The sequence below is a fragment of the Anastrepha ludens genome, chromosome 6 (genome assembly GCF_028408465.1).
Source record: "Anastrepha ludens isolate Willacy chromosome 6, idAnaLude1.1, whole genome shotgun sequence".
In the NCBI taxonomy this organism is placed as follows: Eukaryota; Metazoa; Arthropoda; class Insecta; order Diptera; family Tephritidae; genus Anastrepha; species Anastrepha ludens.
In genome coordinates, this window is record NC_071502.1 from 45,959,898 (window position 1) to 45,972,673 (window position 12,776).

A 12,776-nucleotide genomic window follows, 5' to 3' on the forward strand; every position below is an offset into this window, starting at 1 on the left:
ATAGGTTTAGGTTTTTCTATTCAGCTTTCTCTTCTTCTTCTTCTGCTCGCTATTAACTTTTTTCCTTAGAATTTTAACAGAATACGAATTTGCTTGGAATGATGTCGAACAAAATCAGCTACTCTAATGAAAAAATTTAAATGAATAACAAAATTTAATTCGAGATTAGGATATGAGTCTCAAGCAAAATGTATTGAGTCCAAGGCTTTAAATTATTTCACGGCTATTTGCTTTGTTGGTGGGACGACCTTCAGAGCGGTATGCAGATTGTAGAACGCGTAAAGATTTTTAGTAAAAATGTAATTCAAAAATCATTGGCTTGTACATGTCATGCCTATGAAGGATGATGCTTCAACAGCTATGTAAAATGAAAGCAAATAGTTCGGAAGGATTTAGGTGCATTCAATATGAATGTCTCACGAAGCCGCGCCAAGAGTAGAGGGAATTGTTGAAGTGCTTTGGCCTTGGGCGAAGCCAAGAATCAGTTCTAAAACCATTCACAGAAGGAGACTATTTATAAGCAAATTCATTGAAAAACGAAAGGTTGGACGAAAATCTTTGAGCTCTTGACTAATGGTACTTTCCATTTCAATTCAACCGGGCTATTCGGGTCAGGTTCTTCGATTTCAATGTAACTCAAATATGTTGCTCTCTGGTCAAAATAATGAGACACGTATTTTTTTGTTCGCCCGAAAACAATTTTTTTCAAGATTTATCGGCAATTTTGTTTTACGGCTCAAAATCGTTTTTTTTATAATTATAAAAGAAATTTTTTTTTTAAATGCTCATAACTTAGTCAAAAATAAACCGATTTGAATGATTCTGGGTTCAAAAATATCGTCATTACTTGCACGAGCGACTTCATGTAGAAACATTTGGAAAAAAATAGTTGAAGATTTTTTATTTTGCAAAAAACAAAAAGTGCGAAACAGGTTTTTTACTCAAAAATTCATTACTCAAAAACAACTCATTTTAGCTACTGGGCATTCAGCTCAATTGAAGTTTGAGGGGTTCTCTTGATTTGGAAAAAGTTAAAAAAAAATACACTTTTTGAAATATTTAATTTCGAAAAAATTTCGAATCTTTTTTGCTTTTCTAAAATAAAAAATTTTCAACTATTTCTACATCAATTGTTTCTACATGAAAATTTCTTAGATAATTAAAAAAAATCGACTTTGAGCCGAAAAACAAATTTGGCGATAAATCTTGAAAAAAATTTTTTTCGGGCGAACAAAAAAATACCTGTCTCATTATTTTGACCAGAGAGCAACATATTTGAGTTACATCGAAATCGAAGAACATGACCCGAATAGCCCGGTTGAATTGAAATGGAAAGCATCTAATATTAAAGAACTTTTGTTAACATATGGAGTAGTTCTCCTCACACGTAGGTACATACTTATGCATGTATATCGAAATCACATTCGTGTAGGAATACTCTCGAATTTTTTCCGCTTGAATTCCTGCCAATTTTAGGCCTCATTTATCATAGAAACAACAGCGTCGCAGCTAGTTGACCCCATCTGCAAAAACATACCAAATTAGCCGCTAACTAAAAAACAAAGTAAAAAATCACAAAAAAAAAAAACACAACAGTAGTGAAGTGTAAGTACAGTAAATTGCAAAATATTTTGTAAGAGTTCATTGTCAAGTCTGTGCCTGATAACAACTGCAACATGCAACAACAGCAGTTAAATGAAATTGGCTGACAGTCAACAGCTACAACAACTCACCGAGTGTTGATGTGTGTGTATGCAAGTTGACTGCATTTCACTTGCTACTGGCAAAATGCCAATTCTCGGCTTACTCAGCAGCTCGTCGAGCAACCAATTCCGAGACTCATTAAAAAGGAATAAAGTGCACATACTCGTACATACTTAAAATACATATGTAAATTATGTGTGTTTTTTCAACTTAGTTTTTATTTGCTTGCGAATTTATGTGACTTTTGTAGTTTTATGGTTTTTTTATAATTTCCTTCTTTTTTTTTGCTTATCATTCCGTCATTTATGGCTGAATGCGAGGCATTGCGCCAAACTAGCAAACATATGAGTCAACCAAATGGGCATGCCAACCAGATAGTGATATTTTATGTGAGTGTGGGCGGTAATTGCAGACATGATTACTTTTTTGTACGAGTGAGATAAAAAGTTTTGCTCGAAATGTCGAATTGTTATTGCAGGGGAGTCATTTAGCGGCGAGTCTGTGCGAAAAAAAGTTCCAAAGGAAATGCATAATTACCAAGCAACTATGTTGAATATGTGTGTTATGCATAAGTACATATGCGTGTATGTGTGAACGAGATCTGTGTTATTGCGAAGGCAAGCCAAGCATTTCGATTGTTTTTTCCCAGCGAATATGAGTTAAGATTCATTAATTAGTGATTTGTCGCCAGCAACGTATTGTTTGAGTTGTGGCAGTGTTTGGTTGGCAGAAAATTTTATAGTTAAATTAAGAACATTGTCTCATGAACTTGAGCCATTTAAAATTCACTTATAGCACTTTAAGAATATCTTGCTAAGTATGCGATAGAAGGTTTAAACATAAACTCGGCATGTTTTGTTATTTCGGTACGAAAAAGGTTCGTACATAGAGAAATTCTAAAAATATGGAAATAAAATGAAAGCCATGAGAAAACCCAATTGTAGGAAACTTTTAGACTTTCACCAACACGGCAGGATAATTTTTCTATAAAGGGGTTTTCAATAAGGGCGGGTAGATCTGCAGAATGTCAATCGTAGCGTTTGCTGTATGGCACGTAGCGCCGTCCTGCTGGAACCACATGTCGTCTAGGTCCATATGGTTCAATACGGGCTATAAGAAATTGGTTATCATCGTTGTGTAGCGCTCGCTGTTGACGGTGACCGCCTCACCAACGTCGTTTTCAAAAAAGTACGGATCAATGACGCCGCCGGCCCAAAATCCACACCAAACGGTACCTTTTTGAGGATGCATTATCACCTGGTGAACCTCGTGTGGATTGGTGTCGTCCCATATACGGAAATTTTGTTTGTTAACACAGCCATTCATCCAAAAATGCGCCTCGTCACTAAAGATGATTTTTCGTCCATTCAGCGAACAAACGGCGTTGTCTGTGGTCATCAAGTTTGAGCTCCTGGGTCAGTTGGATCTTGTACGGATGTAGGCCCAAGTCCCGACGCAAAATTCGCCAAGTTGAAGTCTGCGAAAGGCCAAGTTCTTGTGCACGGTGAGGAATAGACTGCCTCGGGTTCTGCTGTACACTTTCACGGACCGCGGGAATGTTCTCGGCTGATCTTGCGTTCCTTGAACGTACGGGTGTTGGCAGATTGTTTACTGACCCGGTCGTCTCAAATTTGGCCACCAAACGTTGAAGAGTCGACTTTGAAGGGCCACCACGTCTACCGAAAAATGGGTGCAATGCGCGCAACGTTTGCGATAATGAACACTCATTTTCATAATAAAGTTTTATCATTTGCACGTGTTGTTCAATCGTGTAACTTGCCATGATGATTTGGCATAAACAACTGAATAATAAACAAAAGATTTGACAGATATCACCAAAACATGGCTGCCACAGGGCGCCAAAATCGACCCGCGCCAATTGAAAAACCCTTTATAAAAATTGTGGGACATAGATATATGGGGATCAAATGAAAAAAGATTGCCGAGGCAGAATATGTGTAAAATGGTTTTTTTTTAATTTTTAACAGATTTTCTTATTAGGAAGAAAAAATTATCTTATTAAAAGAAGGAAAAAAGTGGAAATGTGACGCACTGCGTAGGTTAGGTTAGGTTTTTGTGGCAGTCGGCTTAGAATAGTCAACTCACTTAGACCATCTAGGCCCATTGGGGTACCATTATGTAACACGGGAACCTCAGTGTTTATTCAATATGGAACCACTTAGGCGAACAGCTGATGAACCGGGTGAAAAGTGGTCATAGCAGCAGCAGCAGTGGGTGGATGTGGAAAAAGGTGGAGATGTGATGAAGCAAGAGATATCTTTTATCCCAACACTGATTAGTCTCGTAAGCGAGTCAAAAGAGTGCTTTCCTAACAACTTTGCTCTACTCCTAATTAAGGCTAGGCAATTACAGAGGAAGTATTATACTCTTTTTTCCTCTTCTTCGTCTCTACAACTTTTGCAGTATTCATGAGAAAACACTCCTGGTCTAGAAGAGTGCCTACCTACCTGCCAACGACCAGTGACACAAACCACGACCTTTGAGATGTTCTCTCTTGAGTAATTCTTCTGAACTTTTCTTATTTATTTGCCGTCAAATTAGCCCAGTTGTAACATAAATTGTTTTTCTGACTTGTAGGCATGTAACATGACTTATAGGAGAATATTATTTTTTATCTTTAATTTAGAAGTTGCCATAGTAGTTCAAATATTGCCTTTGTTTTCGAGCTGTGGAAGATTAGTACCATTTCTGGCTAGCTCATTGGCCTTGCAATTTCCTACAATATCTTTATGTGTCGGTTCTCATATAGGATTGACCCTGAAGACGCTAATATCATTTAGAGCTGCCAGGCATTCCGTGCAACCTTTGCTCTTTGTGTAACTGCCTCCATTGATTTGATGGTCGCCTGGCTAGCCGAGAAGATATTTGTCGATGTTTTTGTTACGGCGGCGTGTGTGTTAAGATACATAGTTACCTCTTTTATGACTAATACTTCTGCCCGGTAGGCGCTACAGTAGTCCGGAAGTTGGACAGATAATTCCAGCCCTAGTTCCTTAGAAAAAGCTCCTTAGCTTACTGTGTTTTCTAGCTTGGATGCATCCGTGTAAAAATTTATATCCCCTCTTCTCCATGGTGTTTGAGTTTGCCACTCTCTTCTAGACGGGATGTTAGTCTTGAAGAGTCTCTTGAACGTGGGTTTAGGGAAACAGTAGTCGATTTCTTGATTATAACTACTCATAGTATGTAGTATAGAATCGTGGTCGACCTTTGCTGATACGGTGTGAGATGTCTTCAATTGTTCCACCTGCTGCTGTTATTTTACTCTCGAGTTAGCAAAATTCGATATTACGACTGATCGTTTTTCCATACACAGTAACCTCGTTTGAAATTAAATTAAATGAACATTAATTTCGTCTTGCTAACTTCGTTGGCGACAGCACTAAGCTGGTCCGAATTTGTTTGCAGATCTGATCTTTTGACGGAGAGAAGGGCGCCATTTGTCACTGGCTCACGCTAACTCTTCTAAGCGTTCATAGAACTTCGAGGAAAGATCTAAAGACATTTTATGCTAACAGTGCAAAATATTCATATATAGTTTAAGGGGGTATTCTAATGTAGAATTTGGAAAAAATCGAATTTTTTTTTGCATATTTTCAAAGTTTAAATTTTTAAGAATTTGTTATCAAGAGGATTTTCTTAAATTCCTGTTATTTCATGAGTTAGAGCCTTTTTGGTGACATGGCATGGATTCCGATCCGACCGCTTCAACTCAAAAAAAGGCGGTAGGCGTTTCCTTTTGAACGCGTTTTTCTCAAAACTACTTTTTTCCAGCTGTCGCTAAGGATATCTCGAGTTCTAATAAACCGATTTATTTGAAATTTGAGTAGGATGTTCTTTATACATTCTTTCATCGGGTAATTCTAGCTCGAATTGGAATTGTTGAAAAAATATACAAAAAAATGTTTTTTTCAAACAGCTGCCATACTTTGACTGCGCATAATTTTGTCAATTTTAATTCTGTTTTTGGGTTAGTTTTTAATGTTATTACTAATAATCAATAAAAAAATGATAAAAAAGGATCGTAAAACTTTGTTTTGTTTCTTTTGTATAGCGCTTTAAAAATCGAGCGAAATTCATGCCTCTACACTAGAATACCCGTATATATTTATAGGTTGTCAAAAAAGTCTTGCAGTATTTCCACAAGTTTGTCTTTGCAAGCGCGTAGTTCTAGTTGTATTCGTCGCATCTGTTCACGCTAAAGCTTTTGGGAAAGCTCTTTTCTCGTGCTAACACGTTTTTGATTAATTGTGGTTTGCTTTTAGTCGTTCGTGAGTTATAGCGTCGCAAACATGGAGCAAAATAAAGAGAAAATACGGCATATTTTACAGTACTACTACGATAAAGGCAAAAATGCATCTCATGCTGCCAATAAAATTTGTGCATTTTATGGACCCGATACAGTTTCCATTTCCACCGCACAACGATGGTTTCAACGTTTTCGTTCTGGTGCAGAGGTGATCGAAGATGCGCCACGGTCCGGAAGGCCTGTCGTCAAAAATTGCGATAAAATCGCTGAATTGATCGAAAGAGACCGGCATAGTAGCAGCCGGAGCATCGGCCAAGAGCTGGGCATGAGTCATCAAACCGTTATAAACCATTTGAAGAAGCTTGGATTCAAAAAGAAGCTCGATGTATGGGTGCCACACGACTTGTCGCAAAACAACATTTTTGCCCGTATGGATGCATGCGAATCGCTTCTGAATCGCAACAAAATCGACCCGTTTTTGAAGCGGATGGTGACTGGCGATGAAAAGTGGGTCACTTACGACAACGTGAAGCGCAAACGGTCGTGGTCGAAAAGCGGTGAAGCTGCCCAGACGGTGGCCAAGCCTGGATTGACGGCCAGGAAGGTTCTTCTGTGTGTTTGGTGGGATTGGCAGGGAATCATCCACTATGAGCTGCTCCCCTATGGCCAAACGCTCAATTCGGACCTGTACTGCCAATAACTGGACCGCTTGAATGCAGCACTCATGCAGAAGAGGCCATCTTTGATCAACAGAGGCCGAATTGTTTTCCATCAGGACAACGCCAGGCCACACACATCTTTGGTGACGCGCCAGAAGCTCCGGGAGCTCGGATGGGAGGTTCTTTTGCATCCACCGTATAGTTCGGATCTCGCACCAAGTGATTACCACCTATTTCTGTCCATGGCGAACGAGCTTGGTAGTCGGAAGTTGTCCACAAGAGAGTCCTGTGAAAATTGGCTCTCCGAGTTTTTTGACAATAGGGAAGCGAGCTTCTATAAGATTGGCATTATGAAGTTGGCATCTCGTTGGGAACTCGTCATCGAACAAAACGGCGCATATTTGACTTAAATCGCATTATTATAACCAATTTTATGAACAATTGAAAATTCAATAAAAACACCGCAAGACTTTTTTGACAACATTTATTATTCATATTTTTATATGGAACTAATTTTGAATTTATTTTATTTAAATTGGAATTTTATTTTTTGCTTAAGTTTGAATAAAATATGCTGACTACGCAAAGCTACTCCAACTTATATAATTTATTTTGTGCCAAACAAACTTGAGTAATAATTTTTATTTTATTTTATTGAAAATTTAACATCGTATATTTTTCATGCCTCCTATTGTTTTTTAGACAGTTGTATTGTACTGTATATATAAATATGCAAGTAAACTAGTTTCATTGCTTAGCGGAATCCACTATGCTTGGATTTGCATTATTCAGCATTGGTATGTGGAAAAACAAATCTAGAATTTCATTTTGAGCTACTTGAATTGTATTTCACCTCATAACCTTAGCTATGTCAATATTTGTGACACATGCACAATGGAAATTTGACAGGCATGTAACTTTGACTGTCGTGCCATTCAAGTGCAGTTAATGCAAATGTTTGCTCAAGTGTGGGTAAGTGAAATGTCGAGAAAAATGCAACTATTCAAAATCAGGCTTCACATAAAAGTTACTCAGCAACTAAGACAGCGGAAGTGAGTCGACGGAAGTTAGCAATGAAAGTTTGGCAGCTAACAGTTTACGCACAAATAGAGCACATATTAAAAGGCATGCTATTTAGAACTGGCTGGGGAAATGCTTTTGAGACGTGCCATGCAAAGTGAATGTGTAAAGAAAATTGAGAGATGTGTAAATGTAAGTGTATTTGTAAAATTCTAGAAATAAGAATAGAAAACAAGTACACATTTTAATTTAAACATTTGCTAAATAAATCTCAACTAGATATTATTAATTTTGCACACTGTCCAGGGTTTTGTACAATTTCAATTCCCATTTATAATCGGCAGCTACACTGGAATGGCCCCGCCAAGTCATGTCAGAAGCATAAAATATGCGCATACAAATATCATTGTGCTCGAACCACCATCTGTCTGCTGACTTTGTAAAGAACACGCAAGCACACAAGCTCAAGCATAAACACTAGCATTCGCTACACATACATATGCATACACGCGCATGCATACAGGAACTAACTGAAATCAAATACGTTGCTGCAACATGACTACATTTGCGCGAAAAGCTACATGGAGCATAATAGGCGACGGCATGCACATCCTCGCAGTATGGAAAGGCAAGCGTACACTTATATACCATAGATTCTAACTGCGACCCTTTTCTTTTTATTCTCCATCTCCACCCATCTTTCACGGCAAAGGCAAAGCGCGCGCGCGTCGTTGAGCAAATACAAAACGCTGACACAAAATGAATAGTGTTATGAAGATTGTGGAAACTCGCGCAGCGGGTGAGGAGATAAGCAGCGAAGGCGGATTTGCGCTACGCATTTACATGCATGTATGTATATGCATACATGCGTGCGCTCAACGCGATAAAGTTAGCAAGCAAAAATGCATACAAATCACGTAGCGCCACAGAATATCGGCGTAGCGCAGAGCAATGGCTGCGAATGCGCTTTTAAGGTATCATTTTTAACATTTATCCACGCCAACTTACAATTGTGTTACTCATACGCAACGTTGCACGTGCACATTTAAGTGAATTTTAGTAGATTTGCTCGCATGCATGTGCCATTGTTTATTATGTAGATATTTTGACAAAAATAATGTATTACGGTATTGGAAAAGTATATCAATTGAAAGTATTGCAGAGTCGCGTGAAAGTAAAGGTACGGAAGACTACTTACGAATATACGAGCGATTCCATGTTCACTGAACCAAATATTTTGGACACTGTCGTTGATTTTTCTGAAAATTGGTTTATTTGTATGCTTGCGATAAGAAGTAAACAAAGAAAATTTTTGAAAAGAAGTCTTATAATTTTTAAACCTATTTAATTTTCACAATTATGGTATATAGATTTTAAAGTGAAATATTTTCAGTTGCTTTTAACATTTTTATAATTTTTTTTTTAATTTTGTAGAATTAAATATACTTCTTTCAAAATTTTTGTGACAACTGTGCTTTTGTCATTAATAATAATATTTTTTGTCATTAATAGCTGCTCAATGATCTCTGAAAATTTCATATTGGGATTATATTAACTTTTCGAATTATATTCAAATCATGCAGCAAACCTTCGAAAAAGATCGAAACGTCGCTACAAATATTAGTAAGCAGATTCACGAATTTTCATGATTCACGATTTTGAATATAACTTTAAAAGTTATTGAGTACAGTCTGATATAATATTGACAAAAATGTGAAAAAATGAGAGAAATATGCCAAAAAGGCTGTTTCTTCAAAAATTGTAAGCAAAAAAAAATACATTTTTTTCCGAAAAAAATTTGTTTTTGTTGGACAATGCAATATATGTATATATATATATATACAATTGGCGCGTACACCCGTTTTGGGTGTTTGGTCGAGCTCCTCCTCCTATTTGTGGTGTGCGTCTTGATGTTGTTCCACAAATGGAGGGACCTACAGTTTCAAGCCGACTCCGAACGGCAGATATTTTTATGAGGAGCTTTTTCATGGCAGAAATACACTCGGAGGTTTGTCATTGCCTGCCGAGGGGCGACCGCTATTAGAAAAATGTTTTTATTAATTTTGCTTTCACCGAGATTCGAACCAACGACCTCTCTGTGAATTCCGAATGGTAATCACGCACCAACCCATTCGGCTACGGCGGCCGTAGTAGTAGTTTTATTCTTGAATAAAACGTGCTTTGAGGAACAGTTTTAAATGCTTTTTACATTTTTTTTTAAATTTTGACATTTTTGAATTTATGCTCAGAATAGTTTGAGTTATGAAAAAAAATTAAAGTTCTTTTGCCAAAAATTTGACAAAAAGTTCTTTTGCCAAAAATTTTAACAAAAAACTAAAAAAAAGGTCTTTGGCCTTTTTGTCTCATCTCTTAATTACAAAAATATGAAAAAATTGAAGTGGGGGTATTTTTCAAAAATGCCAAAAAAGTTACTTTGCGTAAAATTTTGAACGAAGAAATAAAGTTGTTAGCCTCATCTATGTATTAGTGGCAAAAATATGAAAATACTAGGGAGGAAGTGTTATTCAAGAAGAACGAAAATTTGTTTCCCAAAAATTTTGAACAAAAAAAATTAAATTGTTTTCAAATTTGTTTTCAAAGTTTATTATATCAAAAAAACAAAAATTAAATTCAAATTGTAAACATAATTTGTAACTTTATTTGGGTTTTTATGTTTAAGTTTGTCCTTTTTGAGTTTATGGTTAAATAGTTTGAGCATATCCTCAGCTATTATTAAAAAAATGAAATAAAATTACTAATAATAAAATATGAACAGATGTTTTCTCAAAAATGCCAACAAAAGTTTTTTCTCAGAAATTCTGAACCAAAAAATTAAAACTTGTTTCCCAACCAAATATGTTGAAGAAGTATATTTTATCCCATTATAGAAAAAAAACAAATAAAAGTTTATAAAAATGTTAACAAGAACCTAAACTATTTTACTTTAACAATCCCTATTCCGAAATTTTTAACATTGCGTAAGTTTTAAAATTATAATTTTATTTATTATTTATCTCTTAATATCTCTTAATATCTCTTTTACCAAGGCTATAAATAAACCAACTCAGAAAAATCAAAAAAATGTATGCTAATTTCTAAAATACTTGGATCGCTTGACATGGAATCGCTCATACGTGGAGGATTTCACATTTAAATTTATATATGTAAAGTAGTTAAGTATTTTGTGAAGTAAAATATTAAGATCTTTTATCGCTATCTTAAACTGAGCGACTACCGTAGCCGCATCAATTAAAATAAAGTATTTTTTAATACCGATCGCCCCTCCCTCGGCAGGCAATGGCAAACCTTCGAGGGTCTTTCTGCTATGAAAAAGCGCCATTTGCCGTTCGGAGTCGGCTTAAAAACGGTTTATTTCGCTCCATTTGTACTCGGCCAAACATTTAACAGAAGTGTACGCGCCAATTGTTTATTTTATTTTTTAAGCTTTTCGTTATTACTATGCGACGCTTCTTTGTTCTAAGTTGCATCGACTCCATGTGGGTACCTCTGGAAGTTAGCATGAGTCCAGATCTGGGTAACGCGTATTAGCTGGACACCTTAGCATTTTAAATCTTAGCTCAAAAGTAGGCCATCTCTGCTGCCATGGCATTTAACCTTAGTAAATTATGCACAAGGAAGAAAGACCTGTCGCTGTTGATGTATTATATCGGGGCCGTGATGTTTTTCTTCGCTATGATTGCTAGTTGACCCTTTTACATACATACCATTTGCTTGTTTTAAGCATGCATTCTTATAAAAATATTGAAAAATTTGTGATTATTTTTGTGGAAAAAACTTAGTTTGTATTTGTATTTTGGTGCTAGTTTTAATTTAGTATCTTCTTCAATCTCACCACTCTTTTTTCACAAAAGTTGCTCAAGTGTATTCCCTCCATTGGTATAGGTTTACATCACGATCGGAGACTTCAGTAAATTCTATTTGTTTCTGTGCAAAAAGAAGCAGAAGGTAGGTTGTGCTCGTGCGGTAGAACAGTTGCTTTGGTGCAGGTGGCGGAAGCGGTATACGTGGTGGTGTAGGTAATTTTAATACTTTGGGAGTTGTGGCCTTTGTTGTGCTCGTGGCGTAAAATTGTGTTTCTGATGAAGGAGGTGGCGGACGTGGAGTACGTGGTGGGCGTGGTAGTTTCGATACTTTGTTATTCGTGATGTCTTCCCTTAAAGGTGGTACTGGCTTCGTTGTGTGTGGCTGTTGGGTAACACTAGACGATGACTGAACTTCAGTTTGAGGTGCAGTTGTTTGTTGTGATTCTAAATTTGACTTCGTCACCGTCAGTTCTAATTCAGTTTGTTTTGTTTGCTTCGTCACTAACTCCAGCATTGTCGCTAATTTCGTCATTGTTTCTGTCTCAAATTCTGATTCGATTGTCCTATTGATCTCATTCTCCTCTTTCGATATTTCTTCGCCTACAGGTTTTGGTTCCAACTCCATTTCTGTTTCGGCTTTCGTCATTGCTTCCGTTTCAAATTCTGGTTCGACGCCACTATGTATTTCAATCTCCTCTTTCAGACCTGCCCCGTCTATCGGATTTGCTCCCAACTCGTTTTCGAGCGCTTTCTTCGGCGGCCGTGGCGTAGAGGTGCTGATATAATGTCCACCAGGTCTGTAAACTGGTTCAGGAGCGGTCAGATGAGAGCGTGCACGTGTGGTTGGTGGCGGTAAAAGAATGAAGCAGTAAAAAACTAACATAATAACATTTTGCCTCATCTTATCACCTTGCTATGTATAGCTATGTATTAGTCACAAAATAATTACTTCACCACCAGCGGATTGCTGCTTATATAGAAGATACATTTGAGAAAATATTTCCCAAGTGATAAACAAGTAATTACTAAGGTGTCAAAAATACAAACGCGCGTTTTTGTTGGATGATTAATTCGCACGACTTTAATAGCTTTGTTTGCTAGTGTTTTCAAATTAATGTATTGATAAGATTTGCTTTCAGTGCTAAGGAGTGAAGAATGGCGAAGAAGTTAAATTAGTAATTCCAAAGCCATGTTCGATATTTAGTTACAAATATGAAGCTCGCGTGCATGATGATTCGTTTTAATATTTCCTATGTTCTCCAAGATAAAGTACGTCAGCTGTGTTTTGTTAGTAATGCTCAT

The 12,776-nt window shown here is 36.9% G+C and overlaps 1 protein-coding gene across 1 annotated transcript; it reads right to left on the bottom strand.

The window, feature by feature from the left end:
* Positions 1-11,526: 11,526 nt before the first annotated feature.
* LOC128867035 (mucin-2-like) lies at positions 11,527-12,375 on the bottom strand. Its single transcript, XM_054108127.1, has one exon. It carries the CDS (start codon positions 12,373-12,375, stop codon positions 11,527-11,529), a length of 849 nt encoding a protein of 282 aa, XP_053964102.1.
* Between the last annotated feature and the right edge of the window lie 401 nt (positions 12,376-12,776).